Raw genomic sequence first — 19607 nt, forward strand, 5'->3', positions numbered from 1 at the left:
GGGCTGGGACTGGAGGCGGGGTCAGGGATGACGTGATGACGCGGTGACGCAGCGGCAAGATGGCGGCGATGGAGGAGGCGGTGGCGGCGCTCGAGCTGCAGCTGGAGGCAGCGCGGTACCGGGCCGGTGTGTGGGGTGACACAGACACAGACACAGACAGAGAGAGAGACACGAGGGGGAGAGGGGACGGGGAACCGTTGAGGGAGAGGGGGGGGCGGAAGGGGGAGACACAGACAGAGCGAGGGAGACACGAGGGGGGGAACCGCTGAGGAAAGGGGGAGGGGAGGTACCAAGACAGATGTGTTGGTACAGCAATTCGTTCTTCCCCCCGCACATGGAATAATCTCCACCCTACACCTGCTAAATGTTTGTAAGGTGTCCTTGAGACTCTTGAAAGGCGCCCATAAATAAAATGTAATATTATTATTATTATTATTACTATAGTTTCCCAACCAGATGCAACTAAATTTAAAGTAGCTCTTTCTTCCCAATAACCCTTTCTGGCTTAAGCCCTCCCTTCACCACCTCCAGTTTAAATTCCATTTGGAATATTTTGGAGGACCAAGAACCGGCCCGGCGAAGGAAACGTGGGGTTGAGGGTGGAAGGAGAGAGAGACGGGGAGAGGGGGTTAAGGAGGAGAGTCGGGGGAGTGGGTTGCGGGGAGAGGGTGAGGGGGGGATCTCGGAGAGAGTGTGTGTGTATTGAGGGGGAATAGGGAATCTGGAGGGGGAGGTTGGGAGTGGGGATCTGGGAGAGACTAGGGGGTTTGGGGTAGAGAAGGGAGGGAGGGTGAGAGGGGAGCAGGAGAGGATCACTAGCATCTTGAATATTGCCTTCATAGAGCAGCAAGTATTTGGGACAAGAAGACTTAGTCCTGATTGTTTTGTCGTTGCAACTCTCACGCGGTTTATTCTGCTCAACTTCACAGAAATGTTTCATCTTTCACCGTTGAGAAGATTAGATTTATTTTCACCTTCACACACAATAGTCGGTTTTGAAAACAAGCAATGTGCATGAATTGTTCACTGCTCTTAACTTTTATGAGCGTGCATGTAAATGTTTGTCTTTACAACGGTTAATATACTTTCATTATAAGTCTGTTGGTTTGTTGTGGTGCAGAGGTCGAGCTGTCAGTTTAGATTCCCGGCTGTAATCGGTTGTTTGTCTGATCATCGTTACAGATGGAGCGATCTTGCTCGGGGCCTCAACGCTATCCGGGCGCAGTTGGTTAGGATCTATCTGGGTGTTCAAAGATCCGCTTAAAGCTCCAAATGAAAAGTTCTGTACGGTCAGCCTCCAGACTCAAGCAGGAGTGGTGGATGCATGCTGGGTCTCTGGCCGAGAAATCCTCGTCGCATCGGATTCAGGTGAGGATTAATTTTAATATTCAGCACAGTAAACCCTCGTTTTCACGGACCTGTTTATAACAGACACCACCGCCAGCCCACACAGCTTCATTGGCCACCAACACTACCTGTATTGAGGTGCACACAAAGTACTGGGGTAACTCAGCGGGTCAGGCAGGTCTCTGGAGAAAAGGATTAGGTGACGTTTTGGGTCGAGACCCGTCTTCACACCGTGGAGTTTTGTACAAGCTTTGCTTTAATGTTTCAGGAGGAAAAAGGCACCTCTGTCAGTGCCGTTCTTCTTAAGCCTAAAATTGATTAGGTCTCAACACATGAAATGCCATATAAATTACACTGGAATATAGTGGACAATTGACAATAAGGGCACCATTTCCCCATCTCCCACGGTCCGTCATCATGAGGGGCTACTGTATATTTAAACTTCCTACAGGAGAGTTCCAATTCAATCAAATTGGTGCAGCCCTATGCTGATTTATTTTGTTCCAGGATCGATACGGGTGCTGCCTGTACGCAGTTTGTACGTTCTCCCCGTGACCACATGGGTTTGTGGGTCAATTGGCCTGGTGTAGGTGTAAATTGTCCCTAGTGTGTGTAGGATAGTGTTAGTGTGCGTGGATCGCTGGTCAGCGGGGACTGAAGGGCCTGTTTCTGTGCTGTATATCTAAACTAAACCAGAAGTGACATCTTGACTTGCTTGTGTTGTTTCTGCTGCAGGTGCTGTCGAGCTGTGGGGGGTGGTGGAGAGTGAGGGCCAGATGGTGAACAAATTCTGTAAATGTGAACACGACGATGTAGTTACTAAAGTCAGCGTTCTCTCTGGCGAAACGCAGGCCGTGAGCGGCAGCCTGGACTGCAGGTTGGTACTATCTCCTTCGTCTGTCCGACCCTGCATCTCCCCGTTGTGTGTCTCACTGGTACAGGTGTCCACTCGTCACTCCTCTCTGTCCTGTGAAGAATGAATGCCTGTGTGCTCCCACCATTCACTGATCCCAAGATCTTTCCCAATTTCCTGACCTGAAAACGCCTGCCTCTCTGCAATTCTGGCCACTTGTTGCCAGTCTGTGGAATTCTCTGCCTCAGAGGGCGGTGGAGGCAGGTTCTCTGGATGCTTTCAAGAGAGAGCTAGATAGGGCTCTTAAAGATAGCGGAGTCAGGGGATATGGGGAGAAGACAGGAACGGGGTACTGATTGGGGATGATCAGCCATGATCACATTGAATGGCGGTGCTGGCTCAAAGGGCCGAATGGCCTACTCCTGCACCTATTGTCTATTGTTCACCTCCCAATTGAACCGTTCCACTGTGGATGGCTGGGTTAGGTTTGTTCTCGCCACGTGTACTAATGCACAATGAGAAGCTTTGTTCTTTGCAACCCGATCAGATAATGTTGTACATCAATACAATCAAGCCAAACTTGTACAAAGGGCGGAGCGATGTGGAAGATACAGAGTGCCGTGCCATTAGCTGCAAAAACTCTTGTGAAACTTTTTCCCTGAACCCTCCACCTTTCTCCTTTAACTTGCTCCATCAGCCTTCCTCTTTATTAATGGAACAGCTCAGCGTAGGAGCCCCCGCCCCCCCCCCCCACAAACTAATCACCTCTGCCTGCACGTGATCCAAATCCCTCCATTCCCTGCACGTCCACGTGTCTATATAAAGCTCTCTTATACTCCACTATCGTATCGGCCTTTACCACCAGTTTTAGCCACCCACCACTCTTTGTGTAAAGACAGTACTTACCCCACACATCTGCTTTAAATGTGTTTGCACATGACCTGCACCGTGTACATATCCTAATAATTAGTCCACGTGCGCATTCAGAAATTTGAAATGCCGTTTTTATTTTTCCATATAATGGATTGTAAAAGGCAAATAATCTTAACAGTGAACCATGTGCAATTATCCATCATTCACCCATTAATAATGAGTATAGCTATGATCAACTGCTGAAAATAGTCTGAATTATCCAGGTTTTGGCTCGCTTTGTAATAACTCAGCACTTTGATTTGTTAGTGTGAAGGTTTGGGACCTGGAACAGAAGACCGTGCTGAACTCTTACCAAGGTGAGCAATGACAGGAGTGAGATGGATTGGTCACACACACACCACACGCACAAAAACTCTCTGGGTGAAATTCTCTGCCAAGGGAGATGGAGAAAAAAGCAGGAACGGGGTACTGATATTAAATGATCAGCCATGATCGTATTGAATGGTGGTGCTGGCTCAAATGACCTACTGCACCTATTTTTCTATGTTTCTATAATAGATAAATTAACTTTTTCACTCACAATTAGAATCAACCACCACGCCCTCAGCTAAATACTGCATACACATGTGTATGTGTATACTAGACTTTGAGAAGTCAAAGACAATGTGTACTATTATCAGTGGGGAAATGTATAGTAAAAGCATAATTGCTGGTTCATTACACCCTACAAAAAACACAATGTTCCAACTTGTACTGATTATTAGATCTGATGGAGTCACAGAGTCATTCAGCAATGTTGTTATTGTATCTCCCATAGCTACGCCCTCTGGCAGCTTGTTCCATACACCCATCTAGTGTTGCCCCTCGGGTTCTTAGTAAATCTTTCCCCTCTGACCTTCAACCTATGCCCTGAAGAAAAGTTCCGACCTGAAATGCCACCTATTCCTTTTCACCGGAGATAACCATATAACAATTACAGCACGGAAACAGGCCATCTCGACCCCTCTAGTCCGTGCCGAACACATAATCTCCCCTAGTCCCATATACCTGCGCTCAGACCATAACCCTCCATTCCTTTCCCATCCATATAACTATCCAATTTATTTTTAAATGATAAAAACGAACCTGCCTCCACCACCTTCACTGGAAGCTCATTCCACATAGCTACCACTCTCTGAGTAAAGAAGTTCCCCCTCATGTTACCCCTAAACTTCAGTCCCTTAATTCTCAAGTCATGTCCCCTTGTTTGAATCTTCCCTACTCTCAGTGGGAAAAGCTTTTCCACGTCAACTCTGTCTATCCCTCTCATCATTTTAAAAACCTCTATCAAGTCCCCCCTTAACCTTCTGCGCTCCAAAGAATAAAGCCCTAACTTGTTCAACCTTTCTCTGTAACTTAGTTGCTGAAACCCAGGCAACATTCTTGTAAATCTCCTCTGTACTCTCTCTATTTTGTTGACATCCTTCCTATAATTAGGCGACCAAAATTGTACACCATACTCCAGAATTGGCCTCACCAATGCCTTGTACAATTTTAACATTACATCCCAACTTCTATACTCAATGCTCTGATTTATAAAGGCCAGCACACCAAAAGCTTTCTTTACCACCCTATCTACATGAGATTCCACTTTCAGGGAACTGTGCACAGTTATTCCCAGATCCCTCTGTTCACCTACATTCTTCAATTCCCTACCATTTACCATGTACGTCCTATTTTGATTTGTCCTGCCAAGATGTAGCACCTCACACTTATCAGCATTAAACTCCATCTGCCATCTTTCAGCCCACTCTTCCAACTGGCATAAATCTCTCTGTAGACTTTGAAACTCTACTTCATTACCCGCAACCCCACCTATCTTAGTATCATCTGCATACTTACTAATCCAATTTACCACACCATCGTCCAGATCATTGATGTACATGACAAACAACAGTGGACCCAACACAGATCCCTGTGGCACCCCACTCATGCTGCCTGACCCACTGAGTTACTCCTGCAGTTTGTATCTAGCTTCGGTATAAACCAGCATCTGCAGTTCCTTCCTACACAAGACAACATGTGTTGGTTTTAAACCTTCAGGAAGAAAGGTTCTGATGTGAACAGATTGTATACAAAGGGTGGTAGGTATATGGAACAAACTTCCAGAGGAGGTAGTTGAGGCAGGGACTAGCCCAACGTTTAAGAAACAGAGAGGTACAGGTTTGGAGGGATGTGGGCCAAACACAGGCAGGTGGGACAAGTTGGCTGGTGTGGGCAATTTGGGCTGAAGGGCCTGTTTCCACGCTGTATGACCTTGAACTGTGTTGACAATGATAGACCAGTACCACTTTGGTCAAGGATTAACACTGAATGCTTTCTATTGCAGCTCACTCAGGGTCTGTATCGTGTGTGGCTGCCTGCCCTGGCAATGTGAATCTATTCCTGTCCTGTGCTCAGGTCAGTTGGTGTCCATTTACTTATTATCTGTGAAGTCAGTCTGCCTTCAGTGCAATAAACCATATAACCATATAACAATTACAGCACGGAAACAGGCCATCTCGGCACTACAAGTCCGTGCCGAACAACTTTTTTCCCTTAGTCCCACCTGCCTGCACTCATACCATAACCCTCCATTCCCTTCTCATCCATATGCCTATCCAATTTATTTTTAAATGATTCCAACGAACCTGCCGCCACCACTTCCACTGGAAGCTCATTCCACACCGCTACCACTCTCTGAGTAAAGAAGTTCCCCCTCATGTTATCCCTAAACTTCTGTCCCTTAATTCTGAAGTCATGTCCTCTTGTTTGAATCTTCCCTATTCTCAAAGGGAAAAGCTTGATCACATCAACTCTGTCTATCCCTCTCATCATTTTAAAGACCTCTATCAAGTCCCCCCTTAACCTTCTGCGCTCCAGTGAATAAAGACCTAACTTATTCAACCTATCTCTGTAACTTAGTTGTTGAAACCCAGGCAACATTCTAGTAAATCTCCTCTGTACTCTCTCTATTTTGTTGACAATGCAGAAAGGTTCCCTTAAAATGCAAACTGCAATGAATGTACAATCTTCTCCGAAAGTTCAACCTTGGTGATTCAAATCCATAAATAGAACAGCAAGTTTCTAACGATGCAAGCCTCTTCTCTGTGAGTTACAAGTGTAGATACACAGACAACTTTGAATAAAATTAATTAAAGTTTGCATTGAAAAAATGGATATTTTAAAGGAAAACCCTTTGGCAAAGGTTCCAGCCTTTTAGCAGAGTGCATCGGTAGGTTCTTGGAATCTCACCTCTTGCTGTGAAACACGGCAGTGTGAAATGCTACCGTGAAAACTCGGGCCACAGTTGATAATCTGAACCAATGTATTATTTACCTAAAGTATCATTAAGACACAATAGTTTAATTGGCATTTTGATGTCTGGAGTCGGTTCTTGACAGTTAACACAGGATGAAGGGTATAGTGCCACTGATAATACCAACATTGTTTTCACATTTGGTATTAGGTTTCAGTTTACATGTTACATCCTGATTATTACAAAGAGATGACAGTAATAATGCAAAGTTATCGAATAACATCTTATTAAAAGTTCATTATTTCTTAGTACTTGAAGCTGTGGTTAGTAACATAAATGTTATAACGAGTTGTGTTAATATTAGTTTATCAGAGTTGTAGACGCATGTCTGACTATCAACCCCTGTATCACTGGAAGCTTCTTCCCCACAGCCATCAGGCTATTAAACTCGCAAACATCAAACAAACTCTGAACAATAACAGCCTATTGCACTTTATTTGTTCATTTATTGTGTAAATATATGGTCTATGGTATATAGACACAGTGAACCTTTATCTCCTGTTCTGTATTATGTTTACATATTGTGTTGTGCTGCAGCAAGCAAGAATGTTGTTGTCCTATCTGGGACACATGACAATAAATAAACTCTCTTGCCTCTTGTGTGGATACTAATCCCTGACATTGTTGGTGATAGAGATGACTATTTAGCAATCGCTTTAAGTGAACAATCAATCTTTCTTGATTTGATTTTCCTCATTTAGGACAGGAGGCTTTTACTGTGGGACAGAAGAAATGCCAAACCAGCGTTGCGGATCGGTGCGTATCTTGCCTCCATTTAGTGATGTCTGTGTTTCATCGATAGTAAATTCAACTGCAAGCTTTCTGTCCGTAGTTTATATTAGTCTGTGGTGTCTGATGGCCAGGTGGGGCCGTTACACTATCTCCGTCGATGTGCGTTAAAAAACTATTCAGGACTTCCGGTTGGCGCCACGATGTGAGTGGAATCGCGCCATTACAGCTCCGAAAAAAACTGTATTTAAAACGGGGGTAAAAGGGTCAAACAAACGCACTTACCACAGGAGATCGATTGTGAACGGCTCCGGCAGCGTTTAAAAGGTGCGTGACGTCATCAGGCGCGCGATTTTAAGAAGAAATTATGACCCAGCGCTCCCCCACCCCCACCGCTGGAAAAAAATCTACGAGAAGGGAAACTGGCCTCAGCTCTGGAGCTGCTGCTGCTTCTGCTTCTCAAGAAGATATCTCACAGAGGAAAGCTGAAATGGAGGAACTTAAGACTACCATTCTAGGTGAGATAAAGAAGCAGAGGAAGGAGTATATGGAGGAGATAAAGAAGCAGAGGAAGGAGTATATGGAGGAGATAAAAAGTTTAAAAGCGGATATGCTGGTGTCTCACGAGAAAAATAAAGAAGATAAAGAAGACTTAATAAAACAAGTTATAACGACGGTAAAAAGTATGATGGATGAGTGGAAGGAAAAGGCTAATGCCGAGTTACAAACTCAAATTGAGGATGTAAAGGAAATAGCTGCTGGGATGGAAAGAAAGCTGGATGACAAGATAGATCCTACTATAATTTCGCTAGACCAACAAGGCGAAGCAATTAAAGAGCTAACTAAAATTGCTGAAGTGAATACTAAGGAGACCGAAAAACTCCGTGCCGAGAACAAACGCCTCTTAGAATTATTACATAAAACAAACGAGAAATGTATCGATTTGGAGGGACGCCAACGCCGTAAAAATTTGCGTATAGTTGGTCTGAGCGAAGGTCGTGAGGGGAGTCAAGATCCTCGAAAATTTGTTGCAAAACTTTTAATGGATATTTTGAATTTGGATCATGAACCCCTGTTGAGCCGTGCACATAGGGCTCTAAGACGGGCCCCTGGGATAGGTTCACCGCCCAGACAAATGATTGTAAAAGTGGCCTTTGACCATGTCTTCGAAGAAATGATGAAGATAATAATAAAAAAGAGAAACCTGAAATACGAGGGAGACAACATCAGTATTTTTAGAGACTTTCCTGCAGAAGTGGCCAAGAAAAGAGCTCTATTTAAAGAAACAAAAGGTATTCTGAGGAATGTACAGAATACTAAGAATCTGAGATATGGCTTGATGTACCCAGCAATACTGAGAGTAACTTATGATGACAAGGAATATCGTTTCGTTAAGCATACTGAAGCATTGAAATTCGCCCGAGGCATACAGCAGAAGCCAGAAGATGAAGAGAGAGAAGATGCGGAGGAAGAACCCGAGGGAGAAGGAGAGGACTGAACTTTTATCATCGACCTGTGGTTATGAAATACTCACTTAGAAGGAAGTGGAATAATGGGCATTTAATAGTAGTTCTGTATTAATTATTAGAAAATATTTAATTATTCCATGATAATAGTATTACATATTATAGTATTAAATACAATTGATATTAGTAATTAGCAAATAGTAATATGAATAATAGAAATAATTACTAAGTACTAAGTATATAAAGTTAGTACCCCACCCCAATATATATAGCATTTGAGATAGGAGCTGGTATAATCAACATCTTTTTTTAATTAAAAAAAACGGAAGTCTGTAGATTAATGGCCACGTTAGTGTGGCTTTCACCTTCACATACTACACACTATACAAGTGTAGTTTCTTTTTTTTCTGAGCACCCTATTAACACCCTTTACTTTTTTTTTATTATTGATATTTCTTATTGTTTTTGTTTTTTATTGATCTTATATTATATATTATTTGAATGTAGATGTGAAGGATATTGTGTATTTAGTTTAAGAAGACATAGATGTGGATTAAGGTGGAAAGAAATTCTCATTGGATTGATGTCCGGGTGCAACGGGGAGCTGGGTGAGTCAAGAAGGCTACTCCAAAAAAAGCCGCCCTAATAGTAAAATGCATGATATAAAGGTGAAGGACTGGGGGTGATGGAGTAACCTTCTGCAGTTGGAATGTAAAAGGCATTAATGAACCAATTAAAAGGGGAAAGGTATTAGCTCAGTTGAACAGATTGAAGACAGATGTCATTTTCCTTCAAGAGACTCATCTTAAAAAAGATGCTCAACATAGATTAACAGCTAAATGGATTTCTAAGGTGTATCATTCTACATTTATTCATAAATCTAGAGGAGTTGCAATAATTATTCGCAAAGGTATACCTTTCATACAAAGTTCTATTATAGAGGATAAAGAAGGCAGATATGTAATAATTACAGGGGAATTATATTCAAAAAAGGTAATTTTAATGAATATATATGCCCCTAATTTTGATAATCCATTATTTTTTAAGAAAATATTTAATAATATTCCTATATCCACTCAACACAATTTAATAATTGGAGGTGATTTAAATTGTACTTTAGATAATTATCTAGATAGATCATCCGCAAAAAGGAAAGCTGCCTCGAAATCAAGTAAATTCATAAATGCTTTTATCAATACATCTAATATTAAAGACATCTGGAGGTTAGATAACCCATCCGGACGAGAATATTCTTTTTTCTCGCCCGTACATGGAACCTATTCGAGGATAGATTATTTTTTAATAGATTCTAAATTACTTCCCTTTACGTATGATGCAAAATATCATAATATTATCATCTCGGATCATGCGCCATTAACATTTAAGATAAAATTAAAAGATATATCTAATAAATCTACTACCTGGAGATTTAACCCTCAGATATTAAAGGACAATGACTGTTGTAAATATGTGATGGATCAGATTAAATTATTTTTTGAAACTAATGATAATCCTGAAACTTCTCCATCACTATTTTGGGACACATTTAAGGCATTCATGCGTGGCGCAATAATATCGGCACAAGCACATCTCAATAAAGAAAATCGAAAAATAGAACAAAATTTAGAAAATGAGATAAAACGTCTAGATAATGAAAATATAAAACAGCCTTCCAAAGAGTTAAGTAATAAAATTGCATCAGTAAAATATAGATTAAATAAAATATATTCTAATCAAGTGATTAAACTTTTTCAACAAACTAAGCAAGTGTATTTTGAATTTGGAGATAAGCCACAAAAATTACTAGCACGACAGCTTAGAAAATTAGAAGATGAGAAGATGATACACGGAATTAGATCTGAGTATGGAAATATATTAATTACTCCAAAAGATATTAATGATAGATTTTTACAATATTATAAAAACCTTTATTCGTCAAAACTAACAGGACAAACAGATAGTATGGAAATATTTTTACAAGAATGTCAAATCAATAGCTTAGATCAGGAAGGTAGAGAATTGTTAAATGCTGAAATAACAGTAAAAGATATTATAGAATCAATTAGTTCGCTTAAGAACGGAAAAGCAGCGGGCCCAGATGGCCTGAGTGCAGAATTTTATAAAAAATTTCAAGATCTGATTTCCCCAAGATTACAAATAATGTATAGATATGCATATGACCAAGGAAAATTACCAGAATCTTTAAATGAATCCACAATTACACTCATCCCTAAAGTAGATAAGGATTTGGAAGATCCTGGATCATATAGAGCGATTGCCCTTTTAAATACAGACCAAAAAATATTAACTAAGGTCTTATCTAGGAGATTAAGTTTAGTGATCTCTAAATTAATACATTATGATCAAACAGGTTTTATCCCAAAACGTTACTCATCCCATAATCTCAGACGTTTGTTTAATATTATATATTCAAAAAGAATACGAGATACGGAACTAGCGGTTATATCACTAGATGCAGAAAAAGCGTTTGATCAGGTGGAATGGATGTATTTATTTAATATAATGGAAAAGTTTCAATTGGGGGATAGATTTGTAAATGGGTAAGAATTTTATACTCGAATCCTATGGCAAGAATTTTGACTAACCAAATTTTATCAGCCAAATTCAAACTCTCTAGGGGATGCAGACAGGGATGTCCGTTATCACCCTTATTGTTCGCATTGGTGATAGAACCATTGGCGGAAAAAATTAGATCTGAACCTGAAATATATGGCTATAATACTGATACAACAATTAATAAAATTTCTTTATATGCAGATGATGTTTTGATTTATATTACAAAACCGGAAATTAGTATTCCCAACCTGCTAAACATTATAACTAAGTTTGGTGCATTTTCTGGGTATAGGATTAATTGGGATAAAAGCGAGATTATGCCAATAACAGGAATAAATCTTAATACATTACAACAATACCCATTAAAAGTAGTTACAGACAAACTTAAATATTTAGGGATTAACGTAACTAAAACTCATAACGCATTAATAAAATCCAACTATCCTCAACTATTAGATAAACTTAGAAAAAATATTTTATATTGGAAAACACTGCCTATATCCATGATTGGTAGAATAAGTGCCATAAAGATGGTATTTCTACCGCAGTTGTTATATTTGTTTCAGGCTATTCCTTTTTTTCTTCCGAAAACTTTTTTAAAAAAATTGATAATATTGTCAATAGCTTTATTTGGGATTATAAAAATCACAGAATAAATAAAAAACATCTATGTAAAGCTAAGATAAATGGAGGATTAGCACTTCCAAACTTTTTATATTATTTTTGGGCTGTTCAGATTAAGAATATGAATTTCTGGTGGGTAAATATGGATCATGAACCGACATGGTTAAATATAGAAAAGGAGGACTGTCTACCTTTCAATGTAGGTTCGATAATTTTTGCACCAACGGAAGTACAAAAAAAATATTATAAAGACAACCTAATAATATATAATAATAGACGTATTTGGAAACAAATAGTTAAGACTCTACACTTGGATAATCTCTCATTTAGATTACCAATTATGAATAATCCATCGTTTAAACCTGCTATATTAGATGGGGGGTTTAAACAATGGGATGATTTAGGAATTACAAGGATAGAACATCTGTATAGAAAAGGAAAATTTCTTTTATTCCAGGAGTTACAAGATATTTATGGATTGTCTCCACAACATTTGTTTAGGTATTTACAAATTAGAGATTATATTAAATCCAATACACAAGATTATAAAAATAAAGAAGCAGGATTGTTAGATGATCTGTTTAATTTATATCCAAATACAGAAAAATTAATAGCCTATATATATAACATCATTTTGGATAAGGAGAATCCAATAACGGAAGTATATCGTCAAGCATGGGAAAATGAAATGGGATTGGCTATAACAAAAGAAAACTGGGAAGAAAGTCTACAACGAATACACCGGTGTTCATTAAACGCCAGACATATACTGATACAATTTAAAGTATTATATAGGTTACATTATTCGAAAACTAAATTAAATAGTATTTTTCCGAATCTCTCCGCTATTTGTGATAAGTGCAAGAAAGCAGAGGCAAATTTAATACATAGTTTCGTTACATGTCCTAAATTGAATTATTACTGGACAGAAATCTTTAAAGTTATTTCTGAAGTCATCAAAGTTAAATTGGACCCTAACCCAAAGCTAATAATATTTGGAATTCCGGATTTACATCTATCACTTACAGTAAATCAAAGAAATTTCTTTGATTACTGTTTAATAATTGGAAAAAAATCATATTGAAATTTTGGAAGGGAACATTATCCCCCACAACCAAAATGTGGGCAACAGAGATGATGGAGACGTTACATCTGGAAAGAATTAGATTTGTCCTATTGGACAAGTATAATTCTTTTGAACAGATATGGTCTCCATATATACAGTATTTAGAGAAGTAGCTGTTCTTGGCAACACAGCTCGACGTGCACCCTGCGGGATTTGGTGAGAATAATTCATTTTTATATTGGAATTACATATATGTCTTTATTGATACTATCACTTGTAGTAGTGTTATTAATAATACATATTGTGGTTACTAAAAATGTTTTTTTTTTTTTTTTTTTTTTTTTTTTTTTTTTTTTTTCGTTTCTCTTTTCTTTCCTATATATAATCAAATTATTATTTAATCACTCTCTTACTGATTTATTCTTCCTCTATTCTTTCTCTATCATTATTTCTAAAAAAACAGTAGATAAGTATTACTAGTGTTTTACTTAATGCAAATTGAATTAATTTGATATAAAGTTGTTTGAAGCATTGTAATTGATTACCTTTAATAAAAAAATATATTACAAAAAACTATTCATGCAAACAGTCAAAAAATATTACATATATTTGTGCGTTGTCAATGTAACTATTCCCCACAGTTGCTGGTGATCACCTGAGTTACGGAGTTGTGTGTGTGTATAGGGTGTAAGCAGCCCTTCAGCCCAACTAGTCTGTTCTATCCAGGTTTTAGAGCCAAACAAGTCTATGTAAACCCATCCTACCCATGTACCTGTTAAAATGTTTTAAAATGTCACATAGTACGCACCTCTACTCTTCCTCTGATAGCTCGTTCCATACGCGCCTCACCCTCCTCATTGTCCCCTAGGTCTCTTTTAAATCCTTCTCCTCTTTATCCTTTGTGTTCTACATACGTCTAACGTCACCCTTCAGTTTAAAGAAGGGTCTTAACCCGAAACGTCACCCATTCCTTCTCTCCAGCGATGCTGCCTGTCCCGCTGAGTTACTCCAGCTATTTGTATCCATCTTCAGCCTTCTACGCTCCAGGGAAAACATTCCCAGCCAACTCAGCCTCTCCTTGTAACATCAAGCCCTCGAGTCCTGGCAACGTCTTTTCTCCGCTCTTTCCTTCCGCACTTAATGACATAGAACGTCACAGAAAGGAGACCATTTAGCTTTAGAGTTATTGTTGGTGCATGAACTGATATACAGTGAGTACCCTTGTGCATGCTATCCCAATCAAATCAGTTAATGCTACATATAAATGTCATCAAGGAAACCTCAAGTACAATGGGTAGAATGAAGGGCAAGAGCCAGAATTCCCCTATATTGGGCCTGGTGTTTCTGAATCTTGGATCTGCAGATATTAGTGTATTTTTGAGAATTGCAGGAAAAATACCAAATATTCCTGGTGCAGGTTGTAGTAGTTGGGAACCATTGGTTGGTGTCAATGTTGGCTATTAAACGGCAATGTGAAGCTGAGAAATGCCACCCAGGGAAGAGGGGATGTGTGGAATTCTAAGTTGAACTGTTGCAGTTGTTACTGTCTGTTTCTAAATGTTCCATCTGGTTCCAGACACGGAATTATCGCAGTGCTGCCCAACCACCGTCACATGGCACCCGCAAAATGAACAAGTCTTTGCCTTCGGTAATGTGTTCCCACATCTTTAGTGTGTGTGTCTGTACGTGTGTGTCTGTACGCGCGTGTGTGTGTCTGTACGTGTGTGTGTTTCTTTTCAACTTGTTCATAAAGCACTGCAGGGGGTACGGTTTAGTTTAGTGATACAGCGCGTAAACAGCCGAGTCAGTGATCTCTGCACACTAACACTATCCTAAAGGTTCAACGGTTTCTTTATTAGTGACATACCCATACTAGTGGCAATTTACACTTACACCAAGCCAATTAACCTACAAAACTGCGTCTTTGGAGTGTGGGGAGGAAACCGACGATCTTGGAGAAAACCCACGCGGTCACGAGGAGAACGTACAAACCCTGTACAGACAGCACATGTAGTCAGGATCAAACCCGGGTCTCTGGCGCTGCTCCACCGTGCCGCCCAATAGAGTCTAGGGTGTAAGACTGAAGCAAAGCCTGTTGCTAAACTGCCCAGAGGGACCACAAGCTGTGACATTTATTCCTGCCGCCTATAGATTGTCATTAAAACTTGCATTTTAATTTTAATTCCTCTCACTTTGTGTTAATTTTACTTAGGGTTGTGATCTATTTCCTCCAGTAAATCTGGGTGAGCACAAGTTAGAAACCAATTCTATAAATGTTTTGTGTGCTAAATCAACTTCTCTTTTGAAAATATAACAGGGACTGAGAATGGAATAGTTGGTGTGAGGAGCTTACAGAATCAGTCGGATTGCATTCGGAGCAGTATGGTTCATTCCCGGACTGTGTCTGACCTGCAGTATTCCTCACACAGGTGAGAACCATGACAAAGTGTTGAATGGCTCCTTACTAATTCAATAATGTCAACGTTAAAATACCTGTAACTTGCGCTGTTCCTGTCAGCCGGTGAGAGGAAGTTCTAGTGCAGGGTAAAGCCAGCCAGAGTCCAATCAAAGATAGTTCAGCGTCACTACTAGAGGTAGATAGTAGTTCGGCACCTCACTCTGGTTGTGGTAGGATGATTCGGTTGCCAGATAAACAGCTGGGAAGAAACTGTAGGTAGACAAAAGTGCTGGAGAAACTCATCAGGTGCAGCAGCATCTATGGAGCGAAGGAAATAGGCAACGTTTCCTATTTCCTTCGCTCCATAGATGCTGCTGCACCCGCTGAGTTACTCCAGCACTTTTGGCTACCTTCGATTTTCCAGCATCTGCAGTTCCTTCTTAAACAATGGGAAGAAACTGTCCCTGAATCTGGTGGTGTGAGTTTTCACACATCTGTACTTTTTCCCTGAGGGGAGAAGAGGGAGTGACCAGGGTGCGACTGGTCCTTGATGATGCTGCTGGCCTTGCCGAGGCAGCGTGATGTATAAATGGAGTCGATAAAAGGGAGGTTGGTTTGTGTGATGGTCCGGGCTGCGTCCACAATACGCTGCAATTTCTTGCATGGAGCTGTTCCCAAACCAAGCTGTGATGCATCCCGATAAAATGCTTTCTATGGCGCATCTGTAGAAGTTGGTGAGAGTTGTAGGGGACATGCCCAACTTCCTAAGCCTTCTCAGCAAGACTCGAGTAAATCAGTGGCATTATACAGTTTTGTGATATTATTCTGGTGCATTCGCTCCTTAAACTTCAAAACATAGAAAATAGGTGCAGGAGTAGGCCGTTCGGCCCTTCGAGCCAGCACCGCCATTCAATATGATCATGGCTGATCATGCAAAATCAATACCCTGTTCCTGCCTTCTCCTCATATCCCTTGATTCCATTAGCCCTAAGAGCAAAATCTGACTCTCTTTTAATCATCCAGTGAATCAGCCTCCACTGCCTTCTGTGATGGAGAATTCCACAGATTCACAACTGTCTGGGTGAGGGTCGCCTGGCCTGGCGTGGCCTGGGATGGGAGCCACCTTGGGCTGGGCTAGTACTTCAGAATAGTGACGTCCCATCAACGTGTAACTTCTCTACTGGATGATGACGTACTCCCACTAAAACAATCAACGTGTTATCATTTAATATCCTGAAATACACACGCTCGGCTTGTTCCGTTGAGACTAACTATCAGCTTAGGGCCAAGGAAAGAGCGTTCACGTTGCGGCCCTGTTTCAACCAATCTTTCCACCACCACGCACAAGAAGCGCAAGACAGACACCATTGTGCAGATGCCGAGAAGTGTGTTCAGCTCTGGCTGAACAACTTCTAATCTTGTGTGTGGACTCGATAAGAAGAAAAGCTTGTAATAATTGAAGGTGGACACAATGCTGGAGTAACTCGACCTGAAACGTCACCCATTCCTTCTCTCCACAGATGCTGCCTGTCCCGCTGAGGTACTCCAGTGTTTTGTGTCTACCTTTGATTTAAACCAGCGTCTGCAGTTCTTTCATACACAGCTTGTAATAATTGGCGGTAGATGGTCTCTAATGTCTGAGAGTGTGGGGTTGACTGATGTTTCCTTGTTGATTTTTCAGCTCCCCTCTTTTGGCTTCAGTCAGTGAGGATTGTTCCCTGGCCGTCGTGGACACCAACCTGTCGGAAGTGTAAGTCACTTAAGAACCTGTCGCTTCAGCTGTATGAATATTGATTTAGAAACACAGAAACATAGAAAATAGGTGCAGGAGGAGGCCATTCGGCCCTTCGAGCCAGCACCGCCATTCATTGTGATCATGGCTGATCATCCCCTATCAATAACCCGTGCCTGCCTTCTCCCCATATCCCTTGACTCCACTAGCCCCTAGAGCTCTATCTAACTCTCTCTTAAATCCATCCAGTGACTTGGCCTCCACTGCCCTCTGTGGCAGGGAATTCCATAAATTCACAACTCTCTGGGTGAAAAAGTATTTTCTCACCTCAGTCTTAAATGGCCTCCCCTTTATTCTAAGACGGGCCCCTGATTCTGGACTCCCCCAACATTGGGAATATTTTTCCTGCATCTAGCTTGTCCAGTCCTTTTATAATTGTATATGTTTATATGTTTCTATGAAGTTTTCTCCAACTTCAAGTAACCCTTGCATCCCCTTTCTCCATCCCTCCCCCACCCAAGTCGTACCAGCTTCAAAGTCGTCTTATTGTCTCTTCAAGGGCCTGTCCCACTGTACAAGGTAATTCAAGAGTTCTCCCGAGTTTTCCCCTGATTCGAACTCGGAGAATGTCTGTAGCGGGTCCGTAGGAGTTCGTGGATGTCCCGTAGCGGCTCGTACGAGTAACGGTAGGTCCTCGGGGAAATCCGGTAATCTCGTGACGTTTTTGCAACACTGAAAAATATCCACGAGTAAAAAAATACCCGTGATGAAAAAAATGGTTACTTTTTACTCGTACGAGCCGATACGAGACATCCACAAACTCCTACAGACCCGCTACGGACATTCTCCGAGTTCGAATCAGGGGAAAACTCGGAAGAACTCTCGAATTACCTCGTACAGTGGGACAGGCCCTTAACTCGTTCTTACCTAGTCCACAACTAACAATGGCCAGTTTCCTTTGTCATTATTACCGTTTTGCATGTCTTTCATTCATTTGTTCATTATCTCTCTACATCACCGTCTATATCTCTTGTTTCCCTCTCCCCTGACTCTCGGTCTGAAGAAGGGACTTGTTTTTAAATGTATATACTGGTTCTGTTCTGTAGTTTTGCACAATCCCGCAGACATCGCCACTTTCATTTCACTGCACATCTTGTATGTGTATGTCACAAATAAAGTTGACACGACCCAAAACGTCACCCGTTCCTTCTCTCCAGAGATGCTGCCTGTCCCGCTGAGTTGCTCCAGCTTTTTGTGTCTATCTCCGGTTTAAACCAGCATCTGCAGTTCCTTTCTGCACTCTTTAAAAATTCTGTTGCTTTAACCACTTGTGTTTCCCATATGTTGAAGCATCAAAAGTGATCCTTTGTTTGAAATTGTTTCTAGGTTCCGGGATAAATCGCACACGGACTTCATCCGCAGTGTGTCCTGGTCACCGCTCAAGTCCAACCTGCTCACCACGGCAGGGTGGGACCACCAAGTGCTTCACCACACCGTCAACGTGGACAAGGGAGAAGTCAAGGCATGAGGGACAAGAGGAGAAGGCAATGCTAGACGTAGAATCTTTATTTTGTACCTTTTCTATGACCGAGCTACATGTTTGCAGGTGCCCCAAGCTGGGAAGAGACACAGGTGACCTGTCCTGACCATCACGTCAGGGCTGGCGTTTCAACTATTCATAACTCTTCACATTTCTGCTTGCGGGAAGTTGGTTAGCCTCACCAGAAGTCTCTGTCTCTCCCCCAGCATGTTCCAAACATAGAAACAAGGAACTGCAGATATACCAAAGATGCTGGAGTAAATGCTCCAAGTGCTGGAGTACCTCAGCGGGCTGAGCAACATTGGTGGAGAATAATGGTGGGTGACATTTCGGGTCGGGACGCTTCTTCAGACTGATGGGTGAAGACAACTGTCTGAAGAAGGGCCCCGATCTGAACCATCACCCATCCTTTTCCTCCACAGATGCTGCCTGACCCGCTGAGTTACTCCAGCACTCTGTGTCTATCTGAGTTCTATACGTGCGTGTGTGAACCCACTTGGATCTGCTCCGTGTGACAAGATCGGTACCTTATGTCAATGTTTGATTTATTTGGAAGTTGGGTGCTGTGCGAGTGGGAAAAGTGTTTGACAGTGTTATGGTTTACAACTTGTGATATTCCCCAGAAATGCATTGGTGGCTGAGATACTGTGACCCCCCCCCCCCCCCCCCCCCCTGTGTCTGTTTCACGTCAAGATCACACCAACAGCAAAAGGATTAGAGGAAAAAGTTTCATTAAAACATCAGATGTACTTGTCGGTGTTTCCATTTTTTTGTTTAATCCTCTGGAACATAGAACACTAAAGAGCAGAAACAGGCCATTCGGCCCATCGTGTCCGTGCTGAGCAGGATGCCAAGTCATACAGTCATAGGAGCAGTAGGCCATTCGGCCCATCAAGTCTACTCCGCCATTTAATCATGGCTGATCTATCTCTCCCTCCGAACCCATTCTCCTGCCTTCTCCCCATAACCCCTGACACCCGCACTAATCAAGAATCTATCTCTGCCTTTAAAATGCCTGCACCTGATGCATGTCCCTGCACATGTACACACCTGTTAAATGCCCTA

At 41.4% G+C, this 19607-nt stretch overlaps 1 protein-coding gene across 1 annotated transcript; it reads left to right on the forward strand.

The window, feature by feature from the left end:
* Positions 1–21: 21 nt before the first annotated feature.
* Positions 22–19294, forward strand: wdr77 (WD repeat domain 77). Its single transcript, XM_033042969.1, has 10 exons — positions 22–126; positions 1183–1368; positions 2083–2224; positions 3380–3429; positions 5442–5512; positions 7112–7166; positions 14449–14520; positions 15190–15301; positions 16952–17020; positions 18389–19294. Exons 1-10 carry the CDS (start codon positions 60–62, stop codon positions 18528–18530), a joined length of 966 nt encoding a protein of 321 aa, XP_032898860.1. The 5' UTR covers positions 22–59; the 3' UTR covers positions 18531–19294.
* The last annotated feature ends 313 nt before the right edge of the window (positions 19295–19607 follow it).

This window comes from Amblyraja radiata, chromosome 24 (genome assembly GCF_010909765.2).
Source record: "Amblyraja radiata isolate CabotCenter1 chromosome 24, sAmbRad1.1.pri, whole genome shotgun sequence".
NCBI lineage: Eukaryota > Metazoa > Chordata > Chondrichthyes > Rajiformes > Rajidae > Amblyraja > Amblyraja radiata.